Here is a 20,161-nt window from a genome sequence, read left to right on the forward strand (position 1 = left end):
GTGGAGGTGAATGCAGGGTGAGCACTACTGTAGTGGTGGGATTATAGTGTAATTTGAAAATTTTATTTAATTATTTAGTGTTTGGATAATTTTGCTTGCAAAAGCCAATCTTTCATGGGTACAAATGTAAATTTTTATCTTCTATAGGTAGATATGCCAGCGTTTTCAACTTTCATGGGTAGAAATAGTAGTTTACTCATTAAATTTTTATGGATATCTTTGTTTGATGTGAAATTTGACTACATTTTGTAGGATTCACGGATGTTGACGTGTAACCACTTACTGCTGCCAGATCCGTACAATCATATTATGGAGGGACATATATGGGAGACTGGTTTTTATCACTTTTTCAAATTGGAGTAATTCAGCGTTAGGGAGCATTAGTTAACACACTAATCGAAAGATGGCACCCTGATACCCATATATTTCACCTTCAAGTTGGTGAGTATGTCGTCACATTGGAAGATGTGGCTATAATTCTTGGTCTTCCAATTAATGGTCTTCCAGTGACAGGAGTGACCGTAAGTAGTTTCGATACCTTAAAGGCTGAATTCTTGGATCAGTTTGGGGTGGCACCTAGGAAGGTCGATTCCAGAGGAAGTTTCATAAAGTTGACTTAGCTACGGAATTTGAAAGACCATTTAATCTTGAATGATGAAATTGGGATTCAGAGGTACGTAAAGTGCTACATCGTGTTATTATTCGGGACGATCCTGTTTGGAGACAAGTCTGGAGCAATTGTGCATTGAAAATTTTTGTCTTTGCTGTGCGACTTTACCAGTATTGGTGAATTTAACTAGGGATCGGCATGCCTAGCGCACTTATACAGGTCTCTTTGTAGGGCATCTCGTTTCGACTGCAAGGTGGTCGATGGTCCACTAACACTTTTACTGACTTGGTCCTGGATCCATCTACCGTTTCTTGCACCGATTCCTAGCAACCCCCAACTTTTTCTATTGCAAACAAGTAAAATGTTGTCTTTACAAGTGTAGTCACAGTGAGATTGTGTACACCCTTCAAGACTGAATCGATGCATTCCACTAGATTCATGGTCATATGACTCCATCGGTAACCACCATCTAATGCCAACGCATACTGTTCACATGGGATTCAGTTTAACTAGTTATTGTAAGTCTCACCCCTTTCCTGTAAATGCTGATAATGCATCTCTTATTCGTATACCGTCCTCGAATATCCTGCGATATAAAACAGGCAAGTACAAAGACTACATGTAAATGAGATTCAAAATCATGGTAACTCTAACAACAATAAACTTCAATATATTCATATGTAACTATGTTGACGATAAGTTTTTGCAAGTATGGTGCCTTGAACTTTCTCAAAAAGTGAACTCTATATGCCTGATGCAAAACATGTAAAAAGCTCTAGGAGGCGACCAAGCTCCGTTACTACGAGCAATAGTTGAACTGATGGAGTCATGTTGGTCAGAGATAAGTCCTACATCATCTCGAGTCACCACATATTATCGCAAGTTACTAAGAAAAAAGTGCCACACATCGGAAGCCTTTCCCTCTACGATCACAAATGCAATATGCACGATGTTGTGTTACCATCTTGTAAAACTGCAACCAATAGACAACCCTTATATTTTCTATACAAATGAGTCTCATCTACCTGGACAACTGATTTGCAATGTCTAAATGTTCTAATGTAAGGGGTAATAACTCTAGAAGATTCGATGTAATACCCAGATATCAATAACCAAATCATCACCCTGATATGCAGGCATAGTTTTAAAATGGACAACAGTTGATGGCTCCTTATGACACATAGCTTCAAATCATATGGGCAAAGCTTCGCACGATGCTTTCCAACCTTCAAAAATTTTTTTCACCGCTTTTTACTTTGCTAACATGCTTTGCAATGACTGATAGTGTAATTAAACTTCGATTGTACTTCCGCAATAACTGATTTCACCTTTATAGAGGGGTCAGCCTCTACCAACGACTTTATTGCTTATGCAATTGTGTTGGAATCCAACTTCGAATGGTCCTGAAAAATGGTGGTTCTGGTATAAGTGTGAATACCATTATACCTTCTTATAACCCAACAGTATTTTCTGCGAATCATGCTAACTCTGATCAGCCAATGTACACTTGGCATAAAATGTCAACAGTTCAAACTCATACACTCGATAATCTACACCTCTGCAGATGGGATAATCTTTCATCGCCATAATGATAGCTTTCCTAGAACTGAATTTCATTTCCATAGCAAATTCACCATCCGCCACAACAGGAAGTTCCGCTACAACGACACTATGCGATAAATATTTAATAAATAAATATTAAATAAGTTAAATTAAAAGTGAAATCTATCTATAAATTATAAAACATAAGTAAATTATTATGAATTTATATTAAATTTATACACATCAAAAATAAATATTCACTAAATTAATATAAATATATACATATATATTCCTAATCAAGTAATTATCTCAATTTTAATCAAATAAATACAAAAATACATAAATAAATACTAATTAAATTTAACCAAATAAATAAATAAATAAGGTTATTATCTTAAATTTAACCAAATAAATACATAAACAAATACTACTTAATTATATATTCACACATCACATAATTAATCAATCAATAATATAAAAAAAATAACAAAATTCTAATCTCTCGTACAAATATCCAAATTATGTACCTGCATTCATATATTTAGAAAATTCTGGTGCATGCATCGCTTTCAAATTCAATGCGCACATGAAAATGGCTTCTCAAACGGATGTTGGTTTGCTAGTGCATTTGCCACTTCTGCCACATCTACCTCCATAGTGCTGTCAGCTTAATCTTCGTCTCCATCTAGACCAACGACCTCGTAGTTGCTTTCAAACTATTTCTCACTGTCACTATTGTAATATTTCTATATATTTCGGTTGGCTTCAGATTGTTTGAACTCAATTTATAAGTCAATGAACGAATCCACCAAATACAAATATAGGATACCTGTATAAAATACATGACACTCTTCTTGACATTTGATAATCGATTTTCTCACAAATCACACCTTTTAATTTTTTAAGTGAGAGTGTGAATGGAATAATAATATCTAATGGATTTTCACATACAAATTTCACTCATTTGGATGTTTGTAACAAAATCTTATCATAATAATATACTTTTAGTACAACTCTATCATTCATTTTTTTTTCTCACATCAAAAAATTTTTGAAACACAAAGAAAAATACAACGAGAGGAGGAGAGTTCTTCAGAGCTGAAAAAGAAAAAGAAAGGGCTGAGGGAAGAAGAAGACGAGAGATCTGGCAACTAGGATACGAGTTGTAGATATATAGTTATACAAATCGGTTGGCCTGATTTTCATTTAGGCATTAAAATAATTTTTTTAAGGCAAATCGGACGATCCAATTTGTTCTATCATGAGATAAAAAAAATTAAAAAATACTGAAATTGAGCGGTCTGATAATTTCATACAGTGTCAAAATTTTTTCCTCACACAAGTCGAACCATCCGATTTGTGTACCAACTTTTGTTAACAAAGAAAATTGAATGGTCTAATTTTTTTTTACATAAATTTTAAAATGCAGTCGCTACATCACACTACATCACAGTCTAACACATCTAAATTCCATAACGAGGCACAACACACATATAATCTTTATATCGAAAAAAATGAGTCTCAAATCGACCAACCGATTTCACGGTTAGAATTTTTTTAAAATTTGTAAAACTAGATTTAATTAGTGGAGTAAAATTTTTAGTTGCTAAAACTCAAATTGAAAAGTCTGATTTTATATTTTATAATTTTTAATTTTTAAAAATATAAATCGAATGATTCGATTTGGATTTTTTTAAAAAATATTAAATACAAATATGCGGATATAATTTCTGCGCATCACCATTAGTCAACAAAAAATCAAGAAGCTCTAAATTCTTATTCTCATAGCAATAAATTCACACACTTTTATTTCACCATATTATGGGACAAAAAATATTAAAAATAATAAGTGAATAAAATATTCACATGTGAATAAAAATTAAAAATTATGTAACAAAAATACTAAAATATCTCTCATTTGATGATAATTAATTAATTCATACGTATATAACAATTAAATAATATAAGAAATTTTTTTAGAGTATCAAACTTGCTCGGGACTATATTACTTCAAGCCACACAAAAATATTTTGATGAACCAAACATGGCAGGCATATATAAATACGAATACAAATACAAATACAATGAGACTAAGCCAAGCAGGAACACATCAACACCCCACCCCCACCCAAAAAAAATGCCATGTGGAGGAAGTGTTTCTAAAAGTTTTAGCTCTTCAAAGGATCTATTACATTATTACATTACAAACCTATCATTCATTGTAACCAAGTATTGTTTCCTCTGCAAAATTTCTCTCTCTTTTTAATTGATACTAAAGAGAATAAAGGGAAAAAATGTTGCAAAGGGCAGCAACAAATGCATATACATGGTGGTGGGCCAGCCATGTCAGGACAAAACAATCCAAATGGCTGGAACAAAGCCTCCAAGGTAATTAGAATCTCAATCTTTTCTTCGCTTGATTTTTCCAAATTCTTAGATTTGTTTTGTTCGTCCAAAGATGGCAGACAACTAATAATCTAACATGATCCAATTCCTTCAATGTGTATTGTTTTTTCTTTGTTTGTAAACAAATTACATGATCTTTTGATAATGCAAGGAAAAAAGAAATCCTTATTCAATATGCATAAGAGAAAACAAATGTATGCATCACATTGACCTGAAAAACCATACAATTCTATAGACTATATAGCATTAACCCTTGCCAATGATATGCAAACAAAAAAATTGAACAGATGTGGAGGACAAGGCTGCAGAGGCTCTCCAAATCATTGATCATACCGGGGACTCGTTTGCGCAAAGGGCGGAAATGTACTACAAGAAGAAGCCAGAATTGATAAATTTTGTGGAAGAAACCTTAAAAGCATATAGATCATTGGCACAGAGATTTGATCATATTTCAAAGGAGCTCCAAACAGCGAATCGCCAACTTGCCACAGCGTTTCCAGAACAAGTCCAGTATAGAATGGATGATGATGATGAATTTGATGTGACTTTTCCTGCAAGCAATGCATCTTCACAGGAAACACACAATCAAACACAAAAATCAGACATTTCTAAGGCTGCAAGTGTGAGAAAGCAGAACTTGAGGAGCTATTCCATGTTGCTGTCTAGAAAGGGACCATCTAGGAAGATTGCTGGCTTTGAAAAATATGCCCCAACAATACCAATTTGTGGTTTCAGTAAGGCGGAGGCGCATGCTCAAGTTGACAAGCTTCAAAAGGAAATTTTAGCTCTTCAGACTGAGAAAGAGTTTGTGAGGAGTTTGTATGAAGGTTCCTATGATAAGTACTGGGAAATTGAAGACCGGATCGTAGGAATACAGAAAATAGTTGGTGACTTGCAAGATGAGTTTGGAATTTCTACTGTCATAGAAGATAATGATGCGCGAACTTTGATGGCAACCACGGCTCTGGATTCATGCAAAGTGAAATTGACTAAATTGCAAGAAGAACAATTGCAATCTTCTGAAGAAGCTAATGCAGCATTCCAAAAGGTTAAGGAATCTCATGAAAGGATTGAAACACTTAAGGAAGAATTTCTTTCTAAACATTCAATTCAACTAGACCAAGGCACCGAAACAGATCTGAGTAGCATAGACATAGAGGAAGAGTTGGCTGCCTTGGAAGATGAGCCACACGAGGACGCAGAGCTTCTGAAAGAAAACATGGAAAATCTTGAAGAAGATTCAGATATGTCCCACACTATGACAGAAATCGTAGAGTTGATTGATAAGCTTGTTAATAAGGTTGTTTTCTTGGAAACTGCAGTCTCTTCTCAGAATGTTTCGGTAAAAAGGCTAATGTCAGAAGCAGAAAAACTTGAGACAAATATAAAAAGCTTGGAAGAGGACAAGGAAATGCTGTTAGATGATTCAGAAAAAACCAAGAAGCTGCTGAAGGAATTGGAGGAGGAAATGAAGAGAGTTAAGCTTCTTAACAGGAATGTCAGAATGCAAGAAAATAGTATCCAATCAAACTTCACTGAAGCTAGCAATAATCTTGAGAATCTTTCAGAAAAATTGAAGGATGTGAAGCCAGAGGAACACTATACACCTTACAAGAAGAGAAGTGGTGATAACTTAGCTATTATGAAAGATGTTGAGACAACAAAGGAAGAAAAGGAAGATTATGCCACAGATCTAAGCAATATGACAGGGGAAGTTAACAAAAAGGAAGATTATGCCACAGACCTAAGCGATTCAACATGTGAAGATAACAAGTCCAAGTCAGAAGAAAATACTGATCCTATTACTGAAAGCATTCCTGAAGTAATAGAGAAGGAAAAGGATGATTTGCCTCAGACAGTTGATAGTGTGGATATCAAGACGCCAGAATCGGTTGCTGGTGAGGAAGAAGATCAGCCTAACATGAGGCAGATGTTTGTCAGTGGACTGGATGACAGAGAAAAGATTCTGTTGGAGGAATACACATCAGTTCTAAAGGACTACAAGCTTGTCAAGGTCAAGCTCCATGAGATGGAGAAGAAAAATTCTGAGAGCATTAACGAGCTGGAACTTCAGGTAAGCAGTAATCAATCTAGAAGTTTCATGACAGTAACTCTTTTATGTTTAGATTTCAGTAACAAACTCTAAGCTTCAAAATGATGTAATATCAAAGTAATTAAACAAGAGATAACCTGAATGGTTGATTATGTGTATATGGTTCTGCAGTTAAATGAGTTCAAGAAGGTCATTTCCATGAAGGATGAAGAGATAAACATTTTACAGCAGAAGCTGAATAGTTCATCAGGAAGCCAGCATGCAGGAACAAGATGAAATTCCATCTTCAGCTATGGAGGAAAGTGCTAGAAGCTCTTCTGCAGATCAACCTGAAATTCCATCTCAAGGAATGGAGGAGGAAAGTGCTAGAAGCTCTTTTGCAGATCAACCCCAAGATGCCGAAAACAAAGAAGATTTGTCAACTAGCATGTCTCCAACAACAGAATCCATATTACAACAGATTGTGACAGTAAACCATATTGAAGATCACCATAGTCCCCTTTCAGCCATGGAAAAGAAATTCCGTTCCTACATCGATGATTTAATGGAGGAGAACCTAGAGTTCTGGTTGAGATTCAGCACAGCAGTTCACCAGATTCAGAGGTTCCAAAATTGCATGCAAGATCTAAAACTTGAAGTAAGGAACATAAAGTTTAAGAAAAGGACTGAAGGGGACTTACCAAATTCCAATATCCAATCCGAAATAAAGCCAATATATAGACACCTAAGGGAGATAAGAACTGAATTGTCATTGTGGCTTGAACACAATGCAGTGCTGCAGGAGGAGTTGCAAACTAGGCATCCAACACTGATAAGCTTACAAGACGAAATCGCGAGAGCGGCCAACCCGATTTCCACGACAGAAAGAGCACAACTTAGTGAGTACCAGGCTGCAAAGTTTCAAGGTGAGGTTCTCCACATGAAGCAAGAGAGCAACAGGATTTTGAGTGAGCTTCAAGGAGGACTCAGTTTTGTTAAGGGGCTGAAAGTTGAAGTGGAGAAGTCTCTAGAAGAAATGGGCCAAGAACTTGGGGTGAACAAGCCTGGCCAAGTTCCTGGACATGTTCACATGAAGCAGAATCAACCAAGTAGCCGTACTAGAATACCATTAAGGTCATTTTTGTTTGGAGTGAAGTTGAAGAAGCATGGCCAATCTTCCTCCTCCTCACGTGTAAATGCAGCAATGCAGAAACCAAATCTTGATCCATCAGCTACTCATGATGCCACATTGTAGAACAATTTTGATTTTTTTTTTTTTTAAGTGTTTGTTTGGCCAACTTTACGTTATGTACTCTGATTTTTTATTATGTTGAGGTTAGTTTTGCTTATGGATTTTAGAATTGTAGTGAAATGTACTTCTCATAAAATACATGTTAGCATGTGCATGTGTACCGTAGCATTCAATATGTATTTGTATTTTAACATGTGTTTTATATTGGTGGCTGATTTTGACGTACACGTAGCATGGTTGAATAAGTATAATATGTGCACGTGATCATGAACACTTAACTCAGTTAAATAGTAAGAAAGATGAAAATTTGGTAATCAGAATGAAAATCACATGAAAATATATGAGTAATAAAATGAATGTAAGATTGTAAATACACAATACGAGAATTTAAATGCTCAAATAACTGTTCTTGTCAATAAAAAAATGCCCAATTAAGAGAAGCTTTTGAGACTCTGTTGATTATTTGAAAAAATATTTTAAAGATAAAATTAAAAAGAAAATATGTACAATAGTGTTGGGCAATTTTAACTTGGACAGTATGGATATGGAAGGCTAGGCAATAGTGTTGGATTGGTATGTTTTAGATAGACAGCTTCAAAATTAGATCCAAAGTATTATGGGTGTGTTTGGCAAACCCTTTTGAGAGGATAGATAAGAGTGCGTTGAAGTTCTTTGAACGCTATTTTTTTATGTTTGGCAATCTTTTTCCTTTAAACGCAAAAGTAATTTTGCAACTTAAAAGCGCGTTTTCTGGAAGTAAAAAATTGTTGCTTCTGCATTCACTTTAACGTGAGTTCACTTTGACGATCATTACTGATTTTTTCTAAAAGAATTTTCATATTTGTTTCAAGTCATTCAAATATTTTAAATTTTTTTTCAATTTTTAGTATTTTTTTATATTTTGGTTTTTTTTTATTAAATTTGATATTTTAATTCTATTATAATATGAATTACTGATCTTATTAAAAATGATAAAGTAAATAAAAACCTAATCATACATAACAAGGAATCATAAGTAATAAAATTTTACAATCCAAAATAATACTAAATAAAAGAATACTGAGAGTACTAATAAAATTATAGAATATTTTTTTTGTTTGACATTGTAAAATTTATTATTATAATTCTTATTCATTGTTTATTATTCTAATTTGTTATAATATGTATTATTATTCCTATTGAAAATGATAAATTAAATAAAAAATTAATTATAAATAATAATAAAAACATAATTAGTAAAAAATTAGAATCCAAAACAGTAAACAAAATAAGATTATCGAGAGTATTCATAAAAAGTACTAAACTAAAAGAAGTTTAAAAAAGGATTAAATATACTAAAAAATAATATTATAATTTAATATTATATTTTTTTAGTAATTAACTAATTATTTATCTAAAAATGATTTTAACTAATATTATCCAAACGATTTCATTTTATCAAAATCAATTTTAGTATAAAATTGCCAAACATAAATCATGTTGGCACAAACTCACTTCTATCCAAAATCAATTTTATAAAATCCCTTTCATTCAAACTCCAGTTTGGCCAACTCTAATCCAAACAAATACTATGTATGTGTAAAAATTTATTGTCAAAAACTTTATTACTACAAATGCTTTATTTATTTATTTATTTGTGGTTGGTGGCATGGTTGCATTCAAGTTGGAGACTTGTGTGAATACAATTTGTGTCTTCACATGCATATTAAACATTAGTTGCTTGTATAAAGACTCAGGTGTGCTTAAAATGTGTGCAACTTCACAATATAAGAGCATAGAGTTAGAGAGTCATGATGTGAATTATGACTCATCACTCCAAAATGTAACTAATCAAGTTTTAGAGCTACACTCTGTATTTTATGTTTTGTGTACCAGGTTTATTTGTTAAGTAGGTGTAGACTTGCACAATGTGCAAAAAATTAATGCTATAAATTTTTTGTACAAATTTTTAGATAACTAAAATAATAATAGAAGAATTTTGAGTTTTATAGTTAGTTATAAAACAATTTATATAGCTCTTAAAATAAATATAATAAATTTATAGTATATTACACTGATAATAAGATAACAAAAACTCATTCAATCAATCTATATTTTATATATATTGAAGTATTTATTTAAGTAGTATTTTTAACTCTTAAAATAAAGAATTGTATCATAATAAATTCTGTAGTATAATAAGATCTAGTTCTATCAATTTATAGTATAAGTATTTGTTTAGGTATAATTTTTGATAAAGTATAAGAAAAAAGAGACAATCTTTTTTCTATTTGATCTTTGATAAATCCAAATATTTTCACAACAATTCCTCTTAATAGTGTTAAATATTCATTAACTTCACAACTTATTATTTCATATTAAAAATTCAAAAATCTATAATGAAAATATAATATATAATTTATTTGATCTATAATGCAAAATATATAAGAATAAAGTAATTTTTTAATAAATCGAATTAATTAGTGATAAATAAATAATATGACAATTTTTTTCTTAGAAAATAATTTAATAATGGTATTAAATTAATTATTAATTAGGAGATAATGCTAGTAAATGTCATTAGATGAGGAAGGATAACAAAAAGAAATTCAAAATTCTATAAAAATTACAAGTTGACAAAAGAGCTTATGTGCCAAATAGAATAAGTAGAAGAGATGTCATTCTCTAATTGCAAAAATGTATGAGTATCAACTTGCAAAAAAATATAAGACAGATAGATTTCTTTATAGTTAGAGATTTGTATTAATCTTTTATATTTCTCTTTATATTGATAAGGAATAGTTCTTGTGCACTCTTCTTGAATTTTAAAAATTGAGAATACATACCATTTGGTACCCACAGACATTGAGTGTATTTGAAATTTGGGCTAGAGGAAAAAGTTTTAATTTTGACACCGGAGAACAAAAATATAAACAAAAAAGGACATAACGAACTAAAATAGTATTTTACCCTATAAATAATAACCGAATGTTTTGGCAAAAAAAAAATGGGTACGAGTTATGTTATTATCCCATTTGAAAATATATTAACAGGATGTTAAAACTAATTTACCAATGGAACTAAGGTTCTACGTATTCTTTAAGCTGCCTAAGAATTCAAATTACAGCTTTGTGGTTAAGATTTCAAGAGGGAAAGAAACAATAAAGAAAAATTTTCATATGTACAACCTAGTCACCTAAATTTAGTACCACTTGTTGATTGTTCACCAAATCCAGACTATTGTTACCTTCATCTTTAGCCCCATACAACAGAATTTTCCTGTTTCTTATTCATGATTTGATCCCCAAATCTTCCATTGATTGAAGATCAGCTTTTCTCTTGATCTAAATCACAAGTTCCCCTTGTCATATACTCATATTGCTATCACAAGCCATTTGATGATTCTCAAGATCCTCATTTTAAATTTGTATCCTTAGCAGTTCCCTGATTTATTCCCACTTGATTTTTTATTCATTTTATCTTCTATTACTTCCTTACTTGTAATTTCCATTACTATGGTTTTATCTTCTTTGAGAGGGCTAAGATTAGAAACTCTAACTTCTTGCTTTGTTGGAGCTTTATAAACGACAGAGTTATCATGTTTTTCCTGTTCAGGCGACTTCTCCATTGTCAAAGAGGAAGCTTTAGCTGGCTTAATGCATGATGCAGCAAGGACATGCAATTACAACAGTTGATTGGGTGCAAACAGGTGCTGAACTCGGATCCGTTTGAAATTGTACCTTTGATTCCGGAGGCAATGACGCAGGAGTTGATGACTTTGTCAAACAACTACTTGTTGTAGCAACCACGTTTCTATGTGAAACCTTTACTTGTGATCCAGAATCTGACGTTGAAACTATTTGGGCACCAGAAACTATTGTGGCACCTTTTGCTGTACCGTTAGGAGTTGGATGAACTTCCAGCAATGGTTTTCCAGGAACTAATGTAGATTTCAGTGAGGAACTACAAGACCCCACAAAAGACCCTTGAGAAGGATGCTGAGGTGGTACAACATGACCATGAAGCGGTGAAGACTCTGTAGCAACATGCTGCAACAAATTTTTACCTGACATATTCAAGGTTGTCCTACCTGAAACAATTCAAACCAAAAGTTAGTCAATGAGTTAAAACTAACACATTTTCTAAAAAAATCATGCATCAACATTGTTTACATCTAATATTATTGTCACAAAGTATATATATATATATATATATATAAATTTTAAAGCAAATAAATATGACAATCCACATAGGATATATCAATAATTTTTATAGTACATGAGCAAGGCTGCCAAAGTAGTACTAAATTAGTACGAACAAAATAACGCATAGTTTGTGAGAACCTTATAGCTTGACACATCTGACAATCAAATTTTATCTTGCCATTTGAATTTGAAAGAAGCATAAGCACATAAAACATGATATAATGATATTACATCTGTCCCCAGAAAAAAATAGTATTTGATGGAAGTAAAGTTAGCAACTAGCAGGTGGTCTTCAGACAAGGCACTAAATACATCTCCCCAATCATCAGCTAGAGCCACAATAAAATAAGGTCGACAATCACTGAACCCAAGACTCTTGTTGATGATAAGGACCAAAGAAATATCACAAATTCTGGAATATGATTAAAGTTTTACTGTATTTTTATAATTATAATTTAATACAAAATAGAAAAGACATTCACCGTAACTGGTCATTCCGGGAGCAGTTAACTTTTTTAATGGCATATCAAGGGCTAAAGATAATGAGTGACGAGTTGCTTGTTGCTCAGCAGTATCATAACGCGTGCTGGTCAAGATGGGTCCTGAATTGGTACTGTCATCTTTCTTTTGCAAAAAGTTCCACCTCTGCAAGTATTTGGGCAGCCCAGGATAAAATATAGAATAATAATGGCATGCATATAATGAATCTTGGTGATATGGTAGGTCCAAAACAAACCAAACAATTTAAAATATGATACAAGATGGCAGGATCTTAATACATAGTCCATCATTCAAAAATTGCCTTGAGTGAGTTGTTCTACTTTTAGAGCTATGACAAATTGACAACAAACAAAATACACATCCGAAAAAGTGATATTAAAGCCCCTACTAACTTCTGTTTCATTTTCTTTACTGCCTACTGAAAAAAAAAAAATTGACTATCCAGTGATGAACATATTGCTTTACACTGAATTAAACATTCACTTGCATACTGAGAAACTAAATAACAACAGTTGATATAAAGATCACATAATTTGCAAGCTAAGGTTGAAATAGTTACTTGATATATCTGTTTAGCAGTTCTCTTAACAGGAAAGTTGCCTCCTTTTGCAATGGTAGCCCAATGCCCTTCACCAAATCTTTGAACAGCATCTCGTAGCAGATTGTCCTCTTCCTCTGACCATGCTATTTTCCTCTTTTTGGAAGCCATGTTGCTACCATCTAATCCCTTGCTTTCAATATTATCTGTCAATGATACAGCTGGCAGTGTCTGTCTCTTAATAGTAACCGGAAAAATAATCTCTGTTCCTTGCATCAAACTAGAGGATTGTGATCCCTTGTTAGAAGTTTTAGATGAATTGCAAACTGGAGCATGTATAGTCAGTGGAGCCTCAATTGTTGAACTACTAGGTGTTGATTCACTTAGTGAAGCAATCATTACCTAAGGAATGAACAATTCACAGAAACATGCCAGTGAAATGTTAAAGAATAGCACAATTGCTAGTCTTATATTTTGTCCAGTATGAAACAGATTTGCAAAACATTGTAAAATATATTATGGACTTCTTTCAGAAGTAAAATATGGAAATTAAGATAGGGATAAGATTCAATAAAATGTAATTTAATCATGAGAACATGCAATCAAACAAGCACTGTGTAACCAGCTAAGGCAAGAAATCTAGATATAATGTATAATTAGAGAAGGTATAGGGCCAGTGACCTTCACCTTCACACATGCCACAGTCTCTGATGCTACTTCCGGACTTATTGGGGGTAATGCTTCAACCTCATATTCTAGGTCACTATCATCATCCTAGAGTTTCATCACAATCACAATCAGATTCAGATCTTCACAAAACAAGCAAAATTCAAATAAAGTAGCTCCAGTCCACACATCAATGTGACACATACCAGAGGTTCCGCGCCATTTTCGAGATTTTCGAGAAGGGCATGACCGTAGGCTAAATGCCGCCACAGCATCTGATACTCCCTGGCATTAGAGATCCCAGTTGAGGTTCTCTTCACCAATTCATTCCAATCAATTTTTGCGTTCGGACACTGAGCATGAGCCACCTCCTGAAGTAAGGTTAACACCGTCGTTGCATCGTACCTTTGTAACACCACAAAAAGTTCTCAATAAAAAAATCTCAACGAAATGCGAGAAAAGAGTGAAATACAAGAAGAAGATGAAGAACACCTTTGTGCGATTCTAGCAGCGTCTTGTTCCGTGAAAGGCACTAATTTGTTGGGTTTCTTATCTGGAATTGTCATTCCTGGGAACGGGAAGAACCCTAAATGCTAGTATGAGAGAGCAGAGAGATTCTGTGTAATTCAGATTCTGGAGAAGAAGAAGGAAGTGAGACCGTTAGAGAATATAGCACACGCCACCCTCTTTTCTCTCTTGGCGTGCGTGCCTTTGGAATCAAGGAATATAACAGGAATTGCCATTGTATAACTCTAACTAATAATATGGTATTCCTTCTTCAAATTAGTCTTTAAAATTTTTTTAATTAAATTCGTTTTTCAAAAATTTTAAATTAATTGTGTTAGTTTTTATATTATTTTTTTTGTTAATGACGTTAAAATATGTTAATATAACATATTAAATAATACTATAACACATATATAAAAATTTTAATTGATTATTAGTATAATAAATTTATGAAATAGATCAGATCAAAATATAATTGAGGAAAATACTTGAGACATTGAAATTCTATAATTTAAAATTAATTTGATCTAATTTCATAAATTTATTGTGTTAACTTTCAATTAGAACTATGATATAATGTCATTTAACGTGTTACATCAACTAATTTTGACGTCATTAGCAATGGAAGTGGCGAAAAGACTAAAATAACTAACTTAAAATCTTTGAAAGATAAATTTAATTTAAAAAAATTTTAAAAACCAATTTAAAAAATGAATAATTTTTTGGAAACTAATTTAATTATTTATTCCTAATAATAACGGTATGGAAATGAATTGTTAAAAACTTAAAAATATAAAATCCGATTGATTTTTTTTTCCTTGGAGATCTAATGGATTATTAATTACATCTTAAATATAAATTAAGTAAAATCTTAAAAAATTATATATTACAAAATCAACATTATTGAATTGCCATTATATATATTTTTCATTTTTATACAATTAAAATATTAAATACACAGTAATTTTTAATTTGTAATTTTTTTATAATAATGAGGATGGTGATTTCTTTTATATATGGTAACACTACTCGAATCTGTCGGTATCTATTCTGTCCTCTACTTACTTAAAACGGGTAATTACCCATTTCAGTGCAGGACAGGGGCTTAGACAGTGTAAAAGCGAGGTCGGATTCAGATAATACTCGGTATATGTATAATTTTAATATACAATATATGTAAAATAATTAGTAAAATAATTAATAATATTGTATCATATTTAAACTTTTACCTTAATCTATATTATGTATGTGCTTATGTTTATATAAAATTTGAAATTTAACTTTATTTGTTGGATTTTAATAATGATAGGGGCAAATAGGAGCGGGTATCCACGAGAGCGAATTAGAGTTCAATTTTTTACTACCCACAAGTAGAAGTGAGGTGAGTTCTATGCGAGTTATTGTAGAGCGGGACGGAATTGGGTAGGGCAAAAACCTGCCCATTGCCACCACTAATTTTTTTAAGATCTGAAAGTTAAATTTAAGGTAATTCACACTAATAAATCATTTCAGCCTCAAAATTACACTAATATCCTATTTTGATTTTCGTTGCATGCATGTCCTGAATAATTCTATGTAAATCGAAACAATTAAATTCGATTACACTTCCTCAATGTAAATTGAATCAATTGATGTCATTGAAGAAGTATAAATCGAGTTTAATTATTTTGCATAAAATTATTTAGGATATGCATGTAACGAAAATTAAAATAGAACATTGGTGTAATTTTGAGACTGAAATGATTTATTAGTGTGAATTATCCTTAAATTTATGGGTTTAAATATAAGAATGTTATTAACTTATTACTATTTCACCATATCTAAGTCATTTAATCAACCAGATCCAACCAAGCAACTTTAACCTAATTCACCTCCATGGGCCAATACTTCTAACAAACTTTTGACTTAACGCGCGAATATATATATAGCTGTCTTTTTTATGTGGATTTCATTTTATTTTTCGAATTTTCTCAACATTTTTTGTATTCTCTTCCTTCTCTATGTTCTCTTCGTTTTCTGCGTTCAAGATCAATGTTGTTTTATCTAATTTGAAGTTTTGAACAGGTATTTCGTTTTCGAAGACAATGAACGATTCAAGTTCAGACTGTCAATTGAACCAGAGTGAATTGGATTATTGTTTTAAATCGAATCAAGTGGTTGAGGTGTGGTTCGAATTTAGTTAATGAGTTTGTTAGTAGTCAATGATTCTGTAGTTGAATAATTTTGTTTTTGTTTGTAAAAATTGTTGTCCATAGTTGATGGTTTGAATTTGAATGTAATGTAGGAGTTCTGAATCTGAATTATTATTTTGATGATCTGTTTCGTTCCGAGTTTCGGTGCATTTGAAATTATAAATTGGTTTATTTTGGAAATATTTTTTATGTATTTTCAAGTTCAGACTATAAATTGAATCAGGGCAAATCGGATTATTATTTTGAATCGAATCAAGTGGCTGAAGTGTGGTTCGAATTTAGTTAATGTAGTTCGTTAGTAGTTTATGATTCTATAGTTGCATAATTTTATTTTTGTTTGTGAAAATTGATGTTCATGGTTGATGGTTTGAATTTGAATGTAATGTAGGAGTTCTGAATCTGAATTATTCTTTTGATGAATATGTTTCTTCCCAATTTCGGTGCATTTGAAATTATAAATTAGTTTATTTTGGAAATATTTTCGGTGTATTTTCAGTTTCTGTGTGATGTTGATGAGCAGTTTGTGCCAAAAATTGGGATAACTTTTAACACGTTTGAAGAGGTTGAAAAATTCTACAAAGATTATTCTAAACTTGTTGAATTTTTTACAAAAATTCGGAACACAAATAAAAAAATAAAATTAAGAACTAATTAATTACATGTAGCAGAGAGAAAAAATAAAAATCAGATATATATCCAACTCAGAAGACAAATCCCTCAACTAGACTAAATTGTTCTGCAAGAATTTATATACATATATTGAAGGACGTTGTGAATATATGATTTACTTTTTATAGTTGAACCTTTTAGATGGTGGATCAGCTATGCAGTCAAATTTCAGCCATTTTCATGGACATATTATGAATTATCAGTTTAAATATTCAAGAGAATAAGATAGATTTTTTAGTATTTATGTAAAGGCATTTCGGTATTTTATAATCGTTTCGATGTAATTTATGTAATTTTTATTATGGAAATGAGGTCTACTTTTTATATTTTCTTATTTTGTTCCATTTTACCATGTTACTATTTGTTTTAAAATTAGTTTTTTCAATTTTTTAAGAGATTTATTTGTTTTAAATATAAAGTACACAGATAATTCAATAGTTAAGCAATGTAGAAATTCAACCTACACAATTTTTATATCTCCTGATGAAAATCTATAGAAAAAATTATAAGCATTCTCGGTGTTTATTTGAATAGTTTTTGGTGTATTTGGTGTAGCAATTTGGTGTATTACATAAATTATTCTTCTTTTTCTGTATTTTTTTGAACTTTGATTCATTCAAATTAACAGGATTTTAATACAGTATAGACATGTTCTTAGAAGTTTAAATTTGCAAATAAATTTTATGAAATGTTTGGATTGAATATTTACAAAGATACAAAGAATGTATTTATTTTAACTATATATTGCACAGACAATTCAGTAAACAACTAATATAAAAATTCTTAACAATTTACAATATTCAAACTATCTACTATTAATATTTCCTGATGAAAATTTAGGGCAAAAAACATATATAAGCCAAGGGTAGCCAGAATTTACGTGAATCCGCCAAGTTGAAAATTGCTTCAACAATTAACCAAAGTACTTCTCTATACAATTCGAATCAGCTTAGTTCAAATTGCACTTGTATATAATTCGAACTGAATCAGCTCAAATTACTTGGCAACATATGCACTAATTCGAATCAAGTTGGTTCGAACATAAAACATACATAATTCGAACTAGATGAGTTCGAATTGTATATGTAGAAGCTAACCAAAGTAATTCAAACCAAGTAGGTTCGAATTACTAATTAATAATTTGAACCAGGCTGGTTCGAATTAGTTAAGACCAGACCTGTATATATATATGGTGTGAACGTGAGTTGCTCTCATTAGAGGGGTAAGATGGCTAGTGAGGAGAGTTTCGTAGTGTTGGTTCATCACAGAGGATCCATTAAGAGAAAAACTCGTTCCAGTGTGAAGTTCACTGATAAGGATCCTCTGTGTATGATTGTTAGGCCTACGACGAGGTATGAGGACCTTGTTAGCTTTGTACTGCTGAAACTTGGTCTCGAAGGTGTGAAATGGGTTAAGAAATTTTTCTATCACATTCCAATCATGGTGCTCCAGGAAACCGTTAAGTATGATTGTTTCACGATCAGGAGTGATGAGGACATGCAGGTCATGTTTCATTGTCGCCGGTAGTTTCCAAAGGTGAGGACACCAGAACTGTTGGCAAAGTTAGTTGACGTGGTATCCAGCTCGGGGGGTTCGAACCGAAATACCACCACTTTAGCCACGGTAGCCGGATCTAGCTCCAGACCTACCGTTGCTTCTTCCTCCGTCCCTGCGTACGAGCCACCCGTCCAACCTGTTGCCTCCCCTTCGTTCGCTGTTGATCTCAACCGCAGTGTAGGTGACGAGGCCGGAACAGGGGAATTTCCACGAACCTCTTTACAGTGTGCTGCACCGGCTAGGGTTGGAGATGGATTTTTGGATGATCTAGAGGATGATGATGTCGAGCCGGATATGATTGCTGATGACAGTGGCGATGATTTCGGAGCAAGTGAGCCTGCTGGGGCGGGCGGTGGTTTTAGCTCTGGCACACAGCAGTACCCTCCACATTTTTCTTCTTTAGACTTGGATGCCATGAGGCAGGAGCGGTTTCCTGGGCAGCCGGCTGGATTTGGCGCTAGAGATGGTGAAGGGTCTGCAGGTATGACAGAGTTTCAGGTTGGTCAACAATTTCAGGATAAAGGTGAGGCCCTGTTAAGTGTGAAGACTTACAGCATCCGTCGAGGGGTACAGTACAAGGTCGTGGAGTTTGACTATCGCCGGTATGTGGGCAAGTGTTCTGAGTTCAGGAATGGGTGCACATGGTTGATTCGCCTGAGTCTCCGATAGTGCAAGGGCCTTTGGGAAGTCAAACGCTACAACAGACTGCATACGTGTCTCGCCACCTCCATCTCCAGCGACCACAGGAGTTTGGATTACCATGTGATATCGGCATTCATTATGCCAATGGTTAGGGTTGATGCATCCGTCAGCATCAAGGTGCTCCTAAATGCCACCGCCGCACACTTTGGGTTTAGGCCTACGTACAGGAGGGTCTGGTTGGCCAAGCAGAAGGCTGTTGCCCTCATCTATAGTGACTGGGATGATTCATACAACGAGCTCCCAAGGTGGGTGTTAGGAGTCCAGTTGATGATGCCTGGTACTGTTGCAGTCCTTAGGACAAGTCCTGTTCGTATCGGTGCACAGCTAGACGAGTCTCAAGCTTATTTTCACAGACTATTCTAGACGTTTCCACCATGTATCGAGGCATTCTGTCATTGCAAGCCCCTAGTTAGTATTGACGGCACCCATTTCTATGGCAAGTATGGGGGAACGTTGCTTGTCGCGATTGCACAGGACGGGAACTCCAACATACTCCATGTGGCATTCGCATTAGTCGAGGGTGAGAATGCTGAGTCGTGGGCATTATTTCTCTCCCACCTGCGTGAGCATGTGACACCGCAGCCGGGACTGCTGGTTATATTGGACAGGCATAACGGCATCAAGGCCGCGCTTGAGGCTCCTGACGGAGGATGGTTACCTCCGTCGCATACCAGGCATTCTGCCTTCAACATGTAGCGGCAAATTTCGCCCTAACCTTCAAAGGCAAAGACGCAAGGAGGCTACTTGTGAATGCGGCGTATGCTAAGACCGAGGTCGAGTTCCATTACTGGTTTGATATTCTG

General features: G+C 33.5%; 3 protein-coding genes across 4 annotated transcripts; 2 read left to right on the forward strand and 1 right to left on the reverse strand.

Annotated features, from left to right (window-relative positions):
* The first annotated feature begins 4,414 nt into the window (after nt 1-4,414).
* LOC107460962 (protein NETWORKED 2A-like) lies at nt 4,415-6,887 on the forward strand. The gene is made up of 3 exons (XM_016079395.3): nt 4,415-4,540; nt 4,846-6,632; nt 6,783-6,887. The coding sequence occupies exons 1-3, from the start codon at nt 4,447-4,449 to the stop codon at nt 6,885-6,887; spliced, it is 1,986 nt and encodes a 661-aa protein (XP_015934881.1). The 5' UTR covers nt 4,415-4,446.
* Nucleotides 6,888-10,835: 3,948 nt separating this feature from the next.
* On the reverse strand, nt 10,836-14,439 carry LOC107461104 (uncharacterized). Of its 2 annotated transcripts, none has more exons than XM_016079567.3 (6): nt 14,224-14,439; nt 13,938-14,136; nt 13,753-13,839; nt 13,087-13,467; nt 12,515-12,671; nt 10,836-11,911 (listed from the first exon to the last, which is right to left on the reverse strand). In XM_016079567.3, the coding sequence occupies exons 1-6, from the start codon at nt 14,295-14,297 to the stop codon at nt 11,475-11,477; spliced, it is 1,335 nt and encodes a 444-aa protein (XP_015935053.1). In that variant the 5' UTR covers nt 14,298-14,439; the 3' UTR covers nt 10,836-11,474. The 2 variants fall into 2 exon arrangements, with proteins under 2 accessions (XP_015935053.1, XP_015935052.1); XM_016079566.3 differs by having other exon boundaries at nt 12,509-12,671.
* A 3,887-nt stretch (nt 14,440-18,326) lies between these two features.
* On the forward strand, nt 18,327-19,721 carry LOC107460963 (uncharacterized). The gene is made up of 3 exons (XM_052253252.1): nt 18,327-18,542; nt 18,627-19,258; nt 19,451-19,721. Exons 1-3 carry the CDS (start codon nt 18,327-18,329, stop codon nt 19,719-19,721), a joined length of 1,119 nt encoding a protein of 372 aa, XP_052109212.1.
* Nucleotides 19,722-20,161: the final 440 nt, after the last annotated feature.

Source organism: Arachis duranensis, chromosome 8, assembly GCF_000817695.3.
Source record: "Arachis duranensis cultivar V14167 chromosome 8, aradu.V14167.gnm2.J7QH, whole genome shotgun sequence".
Lineage (NCBI taxonomy): Eukaryota > Viridiplantae > Streptophyta > Magnoliopsida > Fabales > Fabaceae > Arachis > Arachis duranensis.

Coding starts and splice junctions, on each gene's coding strand:
- LOC107460962 (XM_016079395.3), top strand. CDS start 4,447: ATGTTGCAAAGGGCAGCAACAAATGCATATACATGGTGGTGGGCCAGC. Junction 4,541..4,845: donor GCTGGAACAAAGCCTCCAAG/GTAATTAGAATC, acceptor AAAATTGAACAG/ATGTGGAGGACAAGGCTGCA. Junction 6,633..6,782: donor TTAACGAGCTGGAACTTCAG/GTAAGCAGTAAT, acceptor ATGGTTCTGCAG/TTAAATGAGTTCAAGAAGGT.
- LOC107460963 (XM_052253252.1), top strand. CDS start 18,327: ATGGCTAGTGAGGAGAGTTTCGTAGTGTTGGTTCATCACAGAGGATCC. Junction 18,543..18,626: donor TCTATCACATTCCAATCATG/GTGCTCCAGGAA, acceptor TGTCGCCGGTAG/TTTCCAAAGGTGAGGACACC. Junction 19,259..19,450: donor GTGGAGTTTGACTATCGCCG/GTATGTGGGCAA, acceptor GCCAATGGTTAG/GGTTGATGCATCCGTCAGCA.
- LOC107461104 (XM_016079566.3), bottom strand. CDS start 14,297: ATGACAATTCCAGATAAGAAACCCAACAAATTAGTGCCTTTCACGGAA. Junction 14,137..14,223: donor GCTGCTAGAATCGCACAAAG/GTGTTCTTCATC, acceptor GGTGTTACAAAG/GTACGATGCAACGACGGTGT. Junction 13,468..13,752: donor AGACTGTGGCATGTGTGAAG/GTGAAGGTCACT, acceptor TTCATTCCTTAG/GTAATGATTGCTTCACTAAG.